The sequence below is a fragment of the Balearica regulorum genome, chromosome 1 (assembly GCF_011004875.1).
Source record: "Balearica regulorum gibbericeps isolate bBalReg1 chromosome 1, bBalReg1.pri, whole genome shotgun sequence".
NCBI classification, from domain to species: domain Eukaryota; kingdom Metazoa; phylum Chordata; class Aves; order Gruiformes; family Gruidae; genus Balearica; species Balearica regulorum.
Genome location: NC_046184.1, coordinates 37,568,020 through 37,585,552, shown reverse-complemented (window position 1 = coordinate 37,585,552; position 17,533 = coordinate 37,568,020). Strand labels below are relative to the sequence as shown.

At 44.3% G+C, this 17,533-nt stretch overlaps 1 protein-coding gene across 2 annotated transcripts in view; it reads right to left on the bottom strand.

The window, feature by feature from the left end:
- Nucleotides 1–4,805: 4,805 nt before the first annotated feature.
- Nucleotides 4,806–17,533, bottom strand: part of SRGAP1 (SLIT-ROBO Rho GTPase activating protein 1) — a 154,545-nt gene continuing 141,817 nt past the window's right edge. For both annotated transcript variants that reach the window (XM_075745623.1, XM_075745632.1), the window contains exons 19-22: nt 10,871–11,051; nt 10,160–10,294; nt 9,688–10,033; nt 4,806–7,900 (exon numbers count right to left, since the gene is read on the bottom strand). In XM_075745623.1, coding sequence (XP_075601738.1) covers nt 7,523–7,900; nt 9,688–10,033; nt 10,160–10,294; nt 10,871–11,051 — 1,040 coding nt within the window. In that variant the 3' untranslated portion in view covers nt 4,806–7,522. The remainder of the gene's footprint in view (nt 7,901–9,687; nt 10,034–10,159; nt 10,295–10,870; nt 11,052–17,533) is intronic.

Here is a 17,533-nt window from a genome sequence, read left to right as displayed (position 1 = left end):
TACACAGATACGAATGGCATTTAGGCCTACAGTACATAAGAAATTATACTAAACTTGTAGTATTTGACAAAGTAAGTTAATTTTTAGTACTGGCAGCATTTTGAAGGACTGAGGTGTAATGAAGCATCAAGGCAAATGTTGCTGGGGCAGGGGCTGGGGCTGGCTGGAGAAAGCTGGGCAGGATCCGCAGCGCTGCCAGCCTGGGGGTGCAGGCGAGGTCTGGTCCTGCGGGTGTGGGAAAATGGGGGTCCCTCCGACGGGGGCACGCTGTGTTCCCCACGCTGCCCCCCCCCCCCGCCCCGGCCTTGTGCTCCCCGCTCACCCGCTGCCAGGGCCGCGGAGGAGGGAGGGCTTTTCCCCCCCAACAGACTGCACTGCTGTATTTTATTAGCCACAAATAAAACATAAAGCAGGAATTTTGCAATGTGCCTGGTTCTATGCTTTTAAGAAATGATATGTGCATATATATATATTTAAATTCGTAATTTTGGAAGGGCAACGGAGGAGAGTTCAGAATTAACTCTGGGATTTGGCAGCCCCAAATTAGCCGCGTTTCAATCCCTATTTGTAACCTTGTATGTGAACCTTATATGTCATTCAGAATAACTTTGATTTAGCCATAAAATAAGCCTTGTGATGTGTATGACAAAGTGAAAAAAGGTCTTGACACTAGCTCTGAAATTAAGTTTTGACATGTTCTTGGAATAGCATTCAGGAAAAAAACATTTAAAGAGCTGAGAAAACTGTTCAAATGAAATTCAGCTTAAATCTGCAAGTGTTGGTGGATAACCTTGTTGTGTTCACCTGGGTGCTGATTACCAGGGCTGCTGGTGTACTACTGTAATGGCTGTCTCTGAAAACATTGCAGGCTGGAAAAAAAACAACAATTAAAATACGTGTTGCACTGAGTTGTTTTACAGTACTCAGTAGTTCTCGGTCAAAGCTGTGAAGGATTTTAGGTATTTTCCAACTTTAGCACACTTAAATTGACTGCTCGTGACTCCAGTAACAATCTCCATCACAATCAAGAAGTCACTGCCAGAAAAAGGACCATTTCAATGACCGTCTAATTCCCCTTCAGAGCAGCGCTGGTCCCAGGGATTTGTCCCTCCCAGAGGGTAATTCATTCAGATAAATGTAAACCACTTTTTTATGTTGTTTGGTCAGTGTTTATAGATGTCAGTGTATGCTACCGAAAATGCAGGCGGCAGATATTAAGGGGGGGGAAATCGATGTGCTCCACAGAAATAAGAACAGGCAGGGTTTGGTTTTGGTTTATCCTTGCTGTCATACTGAGTGCAGCTACTATTGATTTCAATCCCGCAAGTGTCTGACCTCCTTTGTACAGCACAACTTGTCTATCTTCATATTTTACAGCTGAATTTATTTTGCCTTGTACATTGCACTCTTATTCCATTACTATGCTACTTTAAAAAAAAAAATCAATTTAATTTGTTAATTAAACAAAGGAAAAAACCCCAACCTCCAACCCTGGACCAAAAAGCTGCTCCTGGGGTGACCAGCATGCCCTGAGCCTGCTGGGAGATGGCAGCAGCATGACGGGGGATGCACCATCCTTGTGCTGCCGTGGGGCACAGGCGCAGCTGGTTGCAGAGTTAGGCATAAAAACTGTGTTCCTGCTGGCTTTGATTTGCATGTATGTATTGAGAAAGGTGGGAGAAAACCTGCTGACTTGTCCAGTTCAGCCGGACACAGTTGATGTTATTTAACACTATTTAATCCCTCAGTCAGCATCAAATTCTGTGTGTCACCTTCCAGCACGTGGGCCTGCCGGCTCTTGCCGTATCTGTCATATGAGTGAAAAGTTAAGGAAATATATTGCTCTTCTCCCCCTTAAGTCTGGCTTAAAGCAACCGCACAAGTTTCATTCTTCCATCTGGCTGGGTGTTGTAGTTTAACCCCAGATGGCAGCTGAGCCCCATGCAGCCACTCGGTCCCTCCCTCCCGTTGGGATAAGAGAGAGAATCGGAAGAGTGAAAGTGAGAAAACTCATGGGTTGAGATAAAGACAGTTTAATAGGTAAAGCAAAAGCTGTGCACACAAGCAAAGCAAGACAAGGAATTCATTCACCACTTCCCATCACAGGCAGGTGTTCAGTCATCTCCAGGAAAGCAGGGCTCCATCACGCGTAACGGTGACTTGGGAAGACAAATGCCATCATGCCAAACGTTTCCCCCTTCCTTCTTCTTCCCCAATGCTGAGCATGACATCATATGGTATGGGATATCCCTTTGGTCCCTTGAGGTCAGCTGTCCTGGCTGTGTCCCCTCCCAATTTCTTGTGCACCCCCAGCCTCCTCGCTGGTGGGGTGGGAAGCAGAAAAGGCCTTGGCTCTGTGTCAGCACTGCTCAGCAGTGACTAAAACATCCTTGTGTCATCAGCACTGTTTCCAGCACAAATCCAACACACGGCCCCATACCAGCTACTATGAAGAAAACTAACTCTATCCCAGCCAAAACTAGCACAGTGGGACAGTGCATCAGATGGCCTCGTCCTTGACCTGCCATTTTCTGTTTTCCTCTCTCCACCAGTTTTGGCCTTGTTGATGAGTAGGATGGCTGGATGAGAGGAACTGAAACACTGCGTTAGGGTTACAGTCCTGTGGGGCCGGGGGCAGAGGGGCAGTCAGAGGGAGGTGGGGTATCCAGTGGGGCTGTGTGCTGGGAGGGGGCTGGAGGGGGCGGCGTCAGCCATCTTGGGGCTGAGGCCGCTGGGTCCGGGCAGGCTGCGGCACTGTGGTGGAAAGAGTGAGCAGCACCTCCAAGTCACACGGTTGCTGGCATCATGGCCCCTCCAGCAGGAAAACTTGCTTATGCCGGGTCTGCCAGAGCTGTAGTGCCAGCAGAGACCAGTGCTGTCAGCTCCGTGATCTGCAAACGCCCTTGCAGAAAGCAGCAACGGAGTAGCTGCAATTACAGGGGTATGTTCAAACTAGTGGTTCTTTTTAATTTTTTTTTTTTTTTTTAACAGTAATTGAGCTGTGTTAGCTAACTGGATTTTAAGGTGCTCAATTGTTGATCTATTTGGCCTTTCATATATTATAGAGTTTGTTCTCCCTCTACCCCAAGAGCCAAGTTCATGGAAAATGCACTATTCCTACCTACAAGCATGGTACTTTCATCCTGTACCATCTCTACTTAATACTTAGGCTAGTTTCATGTATCAGTACCATCCAGACCAATCTAAAGGGCTCGTCGAGTGATTGTGGCTCCTTCTGGGCTGGTTAAGTCTCCGTGAGCCTCAGAGTATGTAATAAGCCATGCGTTTCTACCAAGGAGAACTTAAAACCTGGGCTGAGGCCTCCGCGGTTTCCTCACGCTGGCCAAGGAGGCATTTGTGCAGACCGGGGCAGTGCTGCGTCCTGGAGCTGCACGTGGCTTGGAACAGCTATTTTCAGTGGTGTCCTGGGAGCTAAACACCCTGCTGCCACTGCTCCTCATTTTCTGTTCAGTTAACACACTTTTCTCAACAAAACAACTCATCACCCCTTTGCTTTACCGAGTGCCAGTAAAGTCAGCGGTTCCCTAGTCACCTGCCAAAACCCCCATGAGAGCCGGGCTTTTTTCCACTGCAAAACCTGGAAGCAAGCTAAGCAGTGCAACACGGAAACGTCATGTTACACAACAGGAGGAGGCCCCTCTTCTTGTATTTTCTTATTTATTTTAAAACAGATCAAAAGGCACCACAGAAGCATCTCTCCTCACCAGCGTATGGGCTCACTGTGGAAACTGGGTTACGCGTCCTCTGGGCTGTGCAGGACTTTGCTGTCCTCTCCTGCATGTCTTAGTCGGCTTTTATGTGGTACGGAACAAGGAGAAGTACCCAAAGTAGGTCACTGGAGACTGTGATACAAAGGCTGCCACCACGGGCTGATCGATGAGCCCACTAAAGAACAGTTGTCTTACGGCGGCTTTCCCAGCATGAAGAATGAAAGCCCTGCTCCGAGCCAGGGTGGCTAGGGTGCCCGTCCCCCTGTACCGCCTGCACTGCCTGACATCTGGCCCCTTCTCCCCCTGCCAGCAGATGGTTCTCAACCACAACAGAGATGACTTCTTTGAAACCGTCCCCTTCAGCTGCAACTCCTGCTCCTTATTATTTTTTAAGCAAGGATGAGAAGTGGGTTTCCAAGTAGCTCTTCTTCCCCTAAACCTGTGTAAGTCGGGCAGCATGGCAGGCCTGTTTGGGCAGACACAATCTGAGCCCTTGTGCAGCCACCAGCCTGGCACTGACGGCCCCCCTGGCTCTGGAGCCAGCTGCGGAGGTGCATGTACTGCCACCGTTACTCGGACATAAGGTCACTGAAGATAACCTTCACTGCGGCACTCCCCCCACCCCACCCAGCGCGATGGCGTCCCTTTTTCTGCTGTAAAACACCCCCTAGGTAGACTTTCAAAATTCGTTTCCCTCTGAGACTGTGTGTTTAAAATGTGGAAGATGGAGTGCTTTTTGGTGGCGGGGTACTGGCCAAGTGGGCGGTGGTTCCCACAGGCAGCGGGAGCAGGGCCAGGACGGTGACCGACCACGTGCAGTCGGTGGCTCTTTGCGGGAGTCTTCAGGTACGGAGGGACGTGGGTGGGCTTACAGGGATGGTGCTCTTCAGGTCAGGCAGGAGCCTGCCCGGGCACAGACACGTCTTCAGGCCAAGACGGCAATGGGACCCAATGCAGGGTGGGGTGTGGGTGGCCGGGGGATGCTGATCGTTTCCTCTTTCTAGGGAAGGTAAAGGTGTATTGACAACCCACGTTAGAAGATACGGCGGCTTACGTGGCAAAACTACACGCACAGACAGAACTATCTTCTTTATTATAAAGATACACTATGAGGAACAAACCTGAATGTATACTGAAGCTTGTAATGGTACATGCCAAAAATGTACAGTACTATACATAAAAGTGCATTGTCACAACAGATTAACAGTACATTTCTCTTCCAGAACCGTGAAATTTCCATGTTTTTATTTGTTCTTCGAGAGTGGAAGGAATGCAATGGGAATGCAGCCATACACGAACAGGGAAGGATGCAATGGAAATGCAACAGTACAAGAGCAAGGCTAAAGCTCCTCTAAAATTTAAAGGCACTTTCACATGTACATACTACAGATGTACATTGACACAATTAGGTAACAGTCAACAAGCAGGAAGCTACCAGTACTGCAATTTATCAAACTTGACAGTAAAGGACAATACTGATTGGATTAGGTGTGCAGGAGTTACCCTTTAGTACGTCTGTAGTTGTAGCAGTCTTTCCTGTTACATATCCACTTACTATACTTTTAAGTATCTATAATAACCATCAAACTACACATTTAACTGTGTGAATGCACTAAGCGGATGCATTCACTAAATGCACTGTTTCTAATATTTTCTTTTGCTAAACAGTTTCTAATATAAGCATTATGGAGTCCAGTACAGTTATTTAAACATACAAAATTCCCTATGCAATTTAAAGATACAAGTATCCATCTCAATTATGCCAGGTGGGTTAATTTAAAAACGCTAGACTAAAACTGCATGTAAATGAAAGCTGAAATTCCAGTTTGTTCCACTGATTCTAGTAAATTGGGGAACTACTTGAAAATCTCTCTGGTCCCAACCAAGTGAACAGACCCCACAGACCAGCGCTGGTCTGCAGCTGGGGCCAGCCTGGCCTTAGGCTCTCGCTCTGGCCTTAGGACTAGGCGGTACGGTCGAGAGGGCCGGAGGTTCACTGACCGACGCTGCACAGTCCGCTGAGGTGGATTAAGACTTTGCCTCTAACCTAGACGTACGTGAAGTCTGTGCCTGGACTGAGATGGGTTTGCAAATACCAGGAGCAGTTTGGTTCTCTGAGGCGGTTCGTGGGGTTCTTTTCGCACCTTGGGGCTTTGCGTTACCTATCTAAAGGGTGTAAACCAGAGCAGGAGTAAGTTGCTCCTAAATAACAACAGGAAATGACTCCTGTCACCTCAGTAATAATGCCTGTCAAATTTTGTCACTGCTCTTCTCCTACCAGACTCAACTGTTTATCTATAGGAAGTGGTACAACTCCAAGCTTTCCAACGGTGAAATCTTAATACATGGAAAGACAGATCTTACTTAAAGTCAGTTGTACCGCTGTAGGTGGGCCACAATGGATTTTTTTTCTTCTTCACTGAAACTTATTTTATGGATTGGATGTTGGAAAATATATTCACAGAAATAATATTATGGCTTACTGTTGCAATGTGCAAAACAGCTGTACATTTAGTTTACGCCTAACAAAGTTCAACAACAGAGCACTATGCAAAGTCAACAGTCTTCACTCACACAGACATAAGAAAGGTACTGATTTCGGTCATTAAAAACAGAGGGGAAGGAGGGGGGAAAAGTGGTTATGGAAAATTTTAGTCAGCTTGAATCTAGGTGGTAGAAACTCAGCTGTCTGTCCTGCGAGCGACCCCTGCATCGCTGGCAGGAGGTAGTCCCTCTTCAGAGTCCCCGTCGTGCTGCCGTCAGCGTAACGGAGGATGCGCGCAGAGCGTTTGCGCTGTGCAAGGCAGCCAGCGGAGCTGGGTCAGCTCGAAACCCTGACTATTACAGCGCAAATCGTGTCTTTAATTGGACACTCAGCAATAAAGTCAATGGGATACTTTGCTGAATTACTGTGGAGTTGATCCTTTTAATCGCCTATCAGCCAGCCTAATGGACCAACAGGTTCACGTACTCCCCAGAGCCTGGCTCGCTCAACTATGAACTTTAAATGAATTTAGCTTTTGTGATAAATGTGGTATCAGGGAATGAAGGTCTAGCTCCACGGGAAAAGGTATGCTATTACAGAGGACAGGAAAAGGAGTTTCTGGAGATGTGCTTTGGCCGTGACCTGGAATGCTGCTTTTTATTGGTGAGAGCAATGTGATCTCCAGAGCCATCCAGTGCTTGTCTCTCGTGAGACTGCCAACGAGAAAGCTAAAACTTGGTGCCAATTGTGAGAGTTGTGAGGGTTTGGTGGGTTTTTTTGGTGTGTCTTAAATAAGAAATGTGGCCTGAGATGACTTAGATATTCCACACAGACACTTAATCCTCACATGCTAGATTTCAGCTCTTATTAACCTGATTGAGATTTGGTTTGGTGACCCAGAAATGAGAGGTCCCACCTGCCCCGCCCCCCCGCCCCTTAAGTTTTGTGCAGGATCTGTTATTGTATAGCTACAGTAAGACTGTGAAGTATGGTACAACGTGGCAAGCTGTTTGTGATCCGTGTCGTTTTTATTATAAATGGTGCAGCATCAAGTTTTCAAGTAAGTCTATGTTTGTTTTTTAAAACGATGCACAATTGTCCAGTTTTTCTTTTAATTGAAACCATACAAAATACAAATGCCCATGTTAATGTAGCTAGTTTCAGACAATACATTCAAAAACACTGAAAAACAAAGCCTCTCCAGTTACAAACATGAACAAACGCTGCTATGGAGCCCTGACTTCTATCGTTAATCCATCCCTTTCCCTAGCACACCCCAGCCGGGCACTGTGGGTGGCTGAGCTGTCTACATTGTGCAAGATTTGTCGGCTGGACCCTGGGAAGGAGGGGAAGGCCCTATGCTAGGATTTGTTTTTGGAAGAACAATAGGTTTTGGCCTAAGAGCAGGAGGTTTCAGCTGCACTCCCATTCTAGGGGCCACCATGGGCTTGAAAGTACTCATGGTGTCACTGGAAGAACTAGTGCTACGGCGGATCTGAGGCTCGGAGCTCCTTAAAACAACGCTGTGGAGAGGGCTGAGGGACTCCGTGGAGGTGGCAGGGGTGGGCGTGTTTTTCATTTGTTCCAAGGTGTCCAACACAACATCGGGGGCGTGCTTCGCCGAGCTCTGCCGCTCCAGCTCACGGAGCTCGTTCAGCGCTGTGTTCATTGTCTCCTCGATGTCCTGGGTCAGAGCACAGAGAGAGCGGCACGTCATTCGAATTGCTACTGAACACAACACACTGGAGGAGCAGGGGAAGGGGGTGACAAATGCATGATTTATTTTTCCAACCATCCTCTCTTTAATGAATATTATAGTGCTGAAGCCAATTTCCCCGGATTTATTTGAAAGACACTACAATTAATGTAGTATGGCAAAGATGGCAGCTTTAGGTGGACATTACAAGTATTTAACCTGTTCACATGAGAGAGTCAAAATTCAGCTAAAAACATTTAAAAAAAAATCAATTAAACTAAATCCTGCAAGCCATTTTATTAAGTGATTGTCAGGACAATGGATATTTGCTGAGCAGCATTTTTAACTGTGAAGATTTCTGTCACCTCTTGGGTACTGACAGCTGTGAAGATTTTAGTCCATTTGCCACCTCTTAGCTGACTGCTCCCCTCATCTAGTGCCCCAGGTGTCCAGGATCTGTATTCCCTCACGGGGATTATAGACCAGGTTTTGTAAGGAAATAAAACTTATGCATCTATCAGGTCTTCTCTCCTCCTGATCCTCTGAGTTGAATTTTAAGCAGAAAAAACCTGTAAGACATTGTTCAGTGAGATTACCCAAGAAATTATTTTTTTCAGCAGGATTTCTGGCATAAAATGCACCAAGACACTAGTTTACTACTTTTCAGTGGTACTGAGATACAACTGAGGTTAAATATCTGGTGTTTCCTGCTTGCTCACTTTAACTTTCATGCAGTTTAATCAAAGTTTGGGTTCTCTCACTGCCAGTCTACACATCAAAAAAAAATAGCTTCAACCAAACAGCACTGTGTGTGGTTCCAGAAAAGTAAATAACTTATAGTAAAATAAAACAGTAACAACATTTACACTTTCTAACTCTCTAATGCACAGTTCAGCTTTCTGACCCAAGCATGACAGTGCCTTCTATCCCTCGTTGGAAGCAGAGTTTGAAAGCAAACATCACCAGTACATTAAATTTTCAAACATGAGTGCCAGCGTTATTGTAAAATACTTCTGCAATCATATCGTACCCTCAGGGTGTCCCCCGTAATCATGTTATACCAGCTAGACAAAAGGCGAGTTCTGAAGACAGCGGTATCTGTTTGCTCAAGAGCTGTTACCAGCTCTGTACAACAAACCAATTTGATGATCGGGGTGCTCCCTATTCCATCCTTCTCACCTCTTCACTGCCAGGAACGAGACCGTTGAGTGCTCACACAGGGACAAGATGGCCCATGATTTATTTATTTATCATGTTCTTAGGCACAACTACAAGCATCAAATCAACATACGGTATGAACTATATGAAAACTATGTAAAATCCATGAGACCCTGGAATGTAAATCTGTGCTTTGAATGCCAAATGGTCGCTACTAGCCAGTCAGAGCACTTTTCTGCAAAGCAAAATACTGAGAAATAATTGAACACTAATTACATGCAAGTTAGGATAGGCCAGCCTTCATCAGAACGCACAGATTTACATAGCTGTTGTAATCACATACTATCCTAGTGTTCTGGGTGGCAGAGGCAATTTCATTATGGTACAACAGGAAATAATTTCTTTTTATTGCTACTGCAAATATCTGTTCCTCCTTGTGCTTCTTCGGTCCAGGGTCCCTTAATGCATCTTCTTTCACACGCGCTCTGTTTAAAAAGCTAAGTAAGGATATTCTCCCGCATGCACACTCCTACCAGTGTAGGTGCTCTGCACTACACTATTCACTGAGACTTGCTCCTCAGAAAATCAGAGTGACATAGAACAAAAAAGACACAAACCTGAGCTATTGACTCTGGGTCCAGTGGTTTATGGTCATTGAAACCTGTGTACTGACCAGATGATGTAGATCTTCTAATTGGAGGGCTATCAATCTTCTTTAGAGAATCGTGCCTACTGATGTTAGTGAGACTGCCGTGGCCAGGTCTACGCCTCCTTTCAGGGCTGTCGGCATTGAGGTTGCGATTCTGAAGGAGGGCTCTGGGACTGCAGTGAGTTGCCAGGTTGGGGGAACCTAGCTCCACGGCTGAGTTGGAGAGAGGGTGAGGTGGGTGCACTGGGCAGTGACCGTCACTGCTCCTGCCGGGGCGTCTGAGAGGAGGTGGAGGTTCTGATCTCTTTCTTTGCCTGCACCAATGAAGAAGTGGTTATCAGACAAGGTGTAGTGACCCACCACCAGCACATGGAGAAGTAATCGCTGTGTCACCTGAGCTGTGAGCAGTACGACTGAAAACACGTTACGCTCAAGCTTACCTTCCTAAATACACGTCAGAATGACGGTCAGTAGGAGAGTTCATGTCCTTTGATGATGACTTGTCCTCAGTTATGGGTCCGCTGCTGGCCTCACTGTCTGCTTTTTGGCTCAGTGTATCTGAGAAAGTATCATCCCTGAACAGAACACACACGGTGAGATGAGTCAGAGAGTCAGGTGCGACAGAGAGCCTCTTGGCATTCCCAGATTTTAATCCCCTTAAGAAAAGCAGGCATGTTACAATGCACTACAGCCCCTCCACGTCTCCAAAACCTGCTTATAATCTTTCTGTTTACTGAGCTCTTTACATTTTGAATGTAACCTTTCTGCAAACAAGAATTTTGTCTTTCTTTGCAAAGCACATGCTTAATACTGTAAAAGAAGAGGTCAGGGCTGCAATTCTCCAGCCTTTGCTATTCTGAAGTTAAATGTCAGCAATTGCTACAAAGAGATAGTCAAAATAGGTGCAGCAGCATCCATCTTTTAATGTACTGGGAACATATTCATAAACAAAGTAGCTTAGCCTCGTAGTAGCTTTTGATTAAAAGAGCTGTCAATTCAGGGCAATGAAGACAGAGGCATCCTGCACAGAAGGCTCATCTTTAATCTATCTGAGCCTTCAAACCACTGTTCCGTTTGGAAATCACTTTGTTAATTGCTTCAGCATGTTTTTACACCCCACCAAGAACCTAGTCACACCAGACACTGCTTACATATCCTGCACCACTATGTACTGGTGAGGGACAAGGCCATCAATTCCGTTGTGCCTTCCTTCCCACCAGTCTTCAGATGCTCGGTGATAGAGCAGAAGGGAAGCTCCTTTCTTGAAAGAAAGTTCTCGTGCAGATCTTCCAACGTAGTCAAACTTGGCTATAGCTTCTATGGGCTCGCACTCTGTGCAGGGAGGGAAGTAGAACGGATATTAGATTCCACACCAGCTTATCTGTTCATTTTGGTTTCATAAAACCCATTTAGTGCATTTTCTCAGAGCTCATTCTTATTGAGCAGAGCTGACAGAAATCAGGTCAGCTAAGGTAGACTTCAGGCAGTAGTTATAATATGTCCCTTACAAAGAAACATCAATCTGTGCCCCAAGTGTGAAACATTTGCGTTGCTTTGCAAGCTGCAGAAAACATAACAGCATACTCAAATGTTACAATAGCTGCTGCTGGGAGAGAGGCCTCTGCCCTGCTGCAAGGGGTCCTTCATGGCTGAGGAGTGGGATGGAGGCCAGGCAATGACCTCTGAAAATATGATGAACAAACCCAGATGAATAATCAGAGGTCTGAGGAAGCAGCACGATAAAGGAAAAGTAAACCAGAGTGCCTTTACACCTGCAGTGGCCAAGGAAAGAAGACAGGATTTCCTCGTGCATGAGCAGGGATGCTCTGCCTAATTGGGCTATGAGATTTCTGCCTTTTACGTGACAGGTGTGCAGACCTAGTAAAACCCTTGTGCTTTACACAACATCCAAGCCTAGTGCTTTAATCTGCTTCCTTAACACCCTTTTGGAGTGAGACAGAGGCTCCAGACCGCCTAAGGACGACTCCTCTGCAGGGGTAATCTGCACAAAACCGAAAGCACCTGAGCTCAAACAGATTAAAATTTGTCACCGCAGTCCCAAAACACAAAGAAAAACCTGCAAAATACAGGTTTAAAAATCACACACTTTGTTGACTCCAGTAACTCAAGAGCCCCCAAAATGACAATTTTCTTTACATAATTAGAGCAATATTTAGATGGAAATTAACATCTGGGTTAATGACTAGCATAGCAACTTTCTGTCTGGTGCAAATTAAAATTGCTGAGGTTGTAATTCCCCAAAGAACCAGGCTGGTAATAAAAGCCACTGTCCCTTTATGACAACATTTTGCACAGGAATGTTTTTTTAAATTAACTTCATCCTGCAGGATGAAAACATAATGATAGCACCTTTATTGAGGTTATAGTTTGCAGCTTGGTTGTTTGTTTTTTTTTTTAATAACTTGCCCAGCCTGCAGAAGGCTGTCTTGTGGTTTGCTGTTTCTGCAGTCAGGCCAAGAGGTCCTGTCAGTGACAAACTGCGGGGTGTTTAGCATTAGAAACCCAGAAACTTTCCAGAGATGGCACACAGTGGTATGGCGAATTCATAAATGCAAAAGTAATGTACCCTGGCAGAAATTACTTTGATTAAATAAACACAAATAAGAATCTAGCAATAATGGTATTAATTCCTGAAAATGCATCGCTACTGGATGGCTTGCTGGTAGGCATTTCTTAGTTGGGTGGGTGGGGGTGATAGGTTTCTTGGTTTTGTCTTTTTAAGCAAAGAAAATGTAAAGATTATGTAGAAAGAAACATTCTGGAAAACTGGGAAAACTTTAATTTTGGTGTATACATATCAGTGATATATTCTAATATACAATCTTGTTTGTTAGAAGCAAAGGCTCCCAGGTTTCAGTGAGGCAGTCACTCACTAATGGGTAACACTTTAAAATGCAAAAAACCCCTCCAACCCAACTAAACAAAGAAAAACTTTACACCAAGAAAACCCCAAATTTCCTGTATGTATTTTCCTTTGATGTTCCCTGAAGTTAACTCGATAATGATCATGGGTACTGGATTGACTGATGGACTGAGGAACCCCTACACTGATTAGCTATGGGATTTCCCGTTTCTCTGCTAATTTCAACAGACCATATAGTATCCCACATTTGAGTATATAGATCTTCTTATTTATGAATTAATGGACTAAACTAGAAATACTTCTATCTCCCTCAGTGGAATTACACTAATTTAAGTGTGGTGCATGGTGGGAATTTGCTTTTTGTACCCTTCTGTCGCCTGCAAGATTCACATACATTCCCAGAGGTCTGAAGGAAGTTTCCCCACTGGAACCAGCTGTATGAATTGGTAATATACCCATAATGGATGTGACTTTTGAGACATGTTCGTTAGATTGCCTGGGTAACAAATCCCAACTCTTCAGGGAGGGGTGCCCAGTAGATCTCACGCAGTTTTCTTAATGGAACCAAAGACATATTCAGACAGGGTTTACTATTTTGAAAGGGGCATTTTTTTTGCTTGAATGTTGCTTTTACATGGAGAGAGCTTTCCTATAGCAAACAGTATTGAGACTACATAAATAGTAATTCACCTTGTTACAGGTAAAGCCTTAATAGTTAAAACCAAAGTACCATGAGGGTTACTTCTAGAAATAAATGTGTTTTGAAAAGCTAAGGCATTTAATATCAAGGTTACTGTATGATAGACAAGTATTTCCAGAAAAGCAAAGGTGATGAAAGCTAAATTTGGGATAACTCGAATTGTGTGTGGTACTGAACGTCTAACAGTAAAATTGACAGCTTGGAGGGAAATGTAATTGCACTGCTCTGTCCATACCTGGGGGCATTCGCCTACAATAGCAAGAAGTATTTGATGACATATAGGATCTCACCAGCTACCATCTCCAGTGACTCAGGCAATGGTATGGAAGTGAAAAATTAGGACAAACTGAAGAACTGTGGAAAGAGCTTTAGGGACTCTGTTAATCATCTAGTTCTGTTCTCACTTTTTTACTTACGACCCCCAAAGTTTCTTATGATTACACATTATGTTGCAGTGTGCTTAAAAATCAAGGTTTGATGCCAAGTAGAGCTGTCCAGATCCAGAAGCTTGGGAAGGCAGAAAGGGCAGAGGAAACATAAGTGCTAATTTAAATTTGGGATTGGAGTGGCAGATGCAGTACTAACCTCCCTACAGAGGTGATGGCACTGAAGTGGCACTGTGCTGCCCTTTACGCCTCAGGGCACAAGGAACTAAGGAAAAGAGGGGAGACCATCCCCTGCATTTTTTGGGGGGGTTTGCTGTTGCTCTGCTCTGCACTTCCGCAGTTCTCCCAGATGGACCCTGGCTGTCGGGAAGAGAGCACGTCCCTGAACTCCCTGAGAAGACGCTATCTCCCGGGGTGTTTATCCTCTTCTGCACCCATCAGAGAACAGCGGCTCTGCAATTTCCAAGTCCTGTCCTCAGGACAGCAGCTCTCTGACTGGGGAACAGCTAAAGCAAAGCAATGTTGCAAGGTGTTGACAGAACAGAATTTGGCAAAGTGTTGATCCCAGCATGTGCTACTGAAAAGCAGGAAAATGACTATGTGTTGGGGAGACAACAATAACTTACAGCCTTACGTGTCCCTGTAATTTTTGTTTCCAGCAGAACTACCATCTCAATTTTTACCCTATGTTTATGAGATATCTATGAACAGTATGGTATTAATCGTATGTATGTTTTCCCAGGAGAAACCCATCTGTGTAACTTCCTCAGGAAATTCTCTCTTACTTCCTTTGAAAACAAACCTAGTCACCCTTTTCCATATGCCTCCCCAACAAGAATAAAAAATCTCCAGCAAACAGAAGGTAGAGGAAATATGCTAAAAACTGCTTCAGCAAAACATGAACAATATCCTTTGAATCTTTACTGCAGAGGCACTTTCAGGTAAAGGTTCTTCTGCAACAAAATTACAGATAGATATTTTTTATGCCTCAGCTTGAGTACAAATGTTCTGAACTTCACAAATTAAATTTCATTTCCAGATTTAGGACAAAGCAGAAACTTATGTGTTTTCCTTAACAGGGATACTTTCTGCACATTTAAAAAAGACTGACAATACTACAGTAAAATGCATCTCCTTCCCTCTTCCCTTTCCAGTGATCAACAGTAACCTTACAAAAAACCCAGTACTTTATATGCTTAAAATTAAGCAGTTATGAAGTATTTATATGCTCAATTATAAGTTCCAGTCTCCTTTTCCCCAAGCTACCAGATCTCACCTCTGCAGACATAATTTATTTTTTAATTTTTAAAAAGTCTTCTTGTTGTCTAAATTGTAATTGGACATTCCTAGTGCTACGGAGCCAGCCACTACAGATGGGTTTATTCTAGTAGGCACAGAAAGATTCACTTGTAGTTTCACTTTATACAGCAAGTAATTCTTATAACAACAATAACTAAAGTAGAAAGAAATCCTTTTACTTTTGATCACAGCCTCTGGATTATGTTTCAATAACCCTGTAATTCCTATGGGGTTAGCTGCTTGGTCTTGTGCACGTATACAACATTTTAGCACAAAACTAATCAGATTTTCAACATTAAAAAACCAAACCAACACATTTATAGAATCTGCTTCTTCCATCTCCTAACAGAGGGAAATATGTAAGTACCACGTGTCTGATCAATACAGCAGCAATGCTGCACCTCCCTTTCTCTCTCTCCACATACAGCTGGCAGCGATGCATCCAACTTATAATCAATGAATCAATCACATTAAACCCCCAAAATACTCCAGACTCTTTAATGGAAACATTTTTTTTCTCCACCACAGGTCAATCAGTAACTCTCATGAAGTTCAATATGAAAACTGAAAAATTCTCACCTACTCTCATATTTGGTACTAAGAACATTTTAAGAACACATGGTGGACTTGGCAGTGTGAAGTTAACGGTTGGACTTGATGATCTTAAAGGTCTTTTCCAACCAAAATAATTCTATGATTCTATGAATGTATGTGCAAAGATATGGTGAATGCATTTAATTTAAAGCCTGTAATCTATATTGGAAAAATGTGCTATTAGAACGGAAAGCCGTGTCTATGGAAAAAAAATGGGTTAGAACTTGTAGACTGAGAACTGAAGGCCAATACCATTTTGTACGTGATCCAGGCTTGCTAATCTTTATCTTTGCAGCAGTATTTCCCTAGATTACAAACATTAAAAATATTGTTGTGCTAACAATTATTTCACTGTAAACACAAACGTTTGCTTCTGAATTAATTAAAAAAGGTGCAATGGGGCAACTAGAATTAAATTGCTAGCCAATTTGGTGAACAAAAAGCCAAGTCTTGAGCTGTTAAAACTTTTAACAGAACTCTGTCCTGTTGACAGCTATTCTCTTCAGGGTTTGTCTCCACCAATGACACAGCCTTAACACAGGTAGCACCACAACGGGAATGTAAAACTGTTATTATAACAACACAGTGATGCGGTAGAGCCCATGATTATCAAGGCACAGGTGATGTACTATGTGATATCATAGTCCTGCTCCTCTGGATGTTTTTACTTTCCTAGGCACAGTAATTGGTTTTGATTGCTGCTGAAAAGCTGCACTTCTTTTCCATGCCCACTTGGGCCTTTATCTCTCAGTTTGGTTAGGGGACCCCAAAGTTGTCCCCAATATGGTGAACTGGTGTGTCACCTGCATTTCACTACTTCACTTGTGCTCTGAGACAAACAGACCTCTTTAGCTTGCGCTCTTGCTTCATACCTCCAATAGCAGAAGGAGCTCTTATAAAGTATAGCTATACTGTCTTGGAAAAATAAAGTGCAATTACGAGTTTGTTCGCACCATTTAGCAGAGCTGTGTTATATAAAGACAGTGGGTTTAGCTCTACAGAGCTTGTCAAGAAGAACCCATGCACAGGCCGTCTTGTAAAACTGTCAGTATTCCCTACCGCAGGTGCAGGCATGGGCATACGCCCCAGGCAGAAGATTAACATTGACTTCTCTCCTGTCCTCAGTTTTTTGCCCCATCTGTGATGCCTGCCCACCCAACCGTCCCTCCTCGCCAAACAGCTGCACTGACAGACTCTGCCTGCCTCTCCTCACCGCACCAAGGGGAAGAGACAGGCAATCTGTCACTGACAGCTTGTCTACGTGACAAAGCAGACGGGTACAGCTAGAGTGGAACTATTGTTTACATTGTTCTGTGTGCAATGTGTAGCCAGGTTTCCTATAGATACACCTTCCTGTTCCCCTTCCTTATGGCAATCATCCCAGCTCCTAACCAGTATCCCTTATGACATCCTTTTCTAAAAAAAAAAAAAAATTAGAAAAAAAATTTCCTTCTCTGCTGTAGCTCTTTTCCTCCCCTTTCCCCCTCTCTGTTTCTTCCTCTTCCTCCTTCCACACATCCCCTGAGATGGACAAGGGGCAGGTTTTGTTTCTGCTGGTGCTGAGTGCACGTGTGCTGGTTGCTGTGTCTGGGTTCCCTGCTGGCGAGATACGCAGTGAGCTCACACTGCAGCTCTTCTCTACGGGGACGGTTATTCTTAATCCTTCACCTCTAACTGGCTACTAATTATCATAGGATCATAGAATCTTTAAGGTTGGAAAAGACCCCTAGGATCATCAAGTCCAACCGTCAACCCAACACCACCATGTCTCCTAGACCATGTCCCGAAGTGCCATGTCTACATGTTTTTTGAACACCTCCAGGGATGGTGACTCCACCACCTCTCTGGGGAGCCTGTTCCAATGTCTGACCACCCTTTCCGTGAAGAAATTTTTCCTAATATCCAACCTAAACCTTCCCTGGCACAACTTGAGGCCATTTCCTCTTGTCCT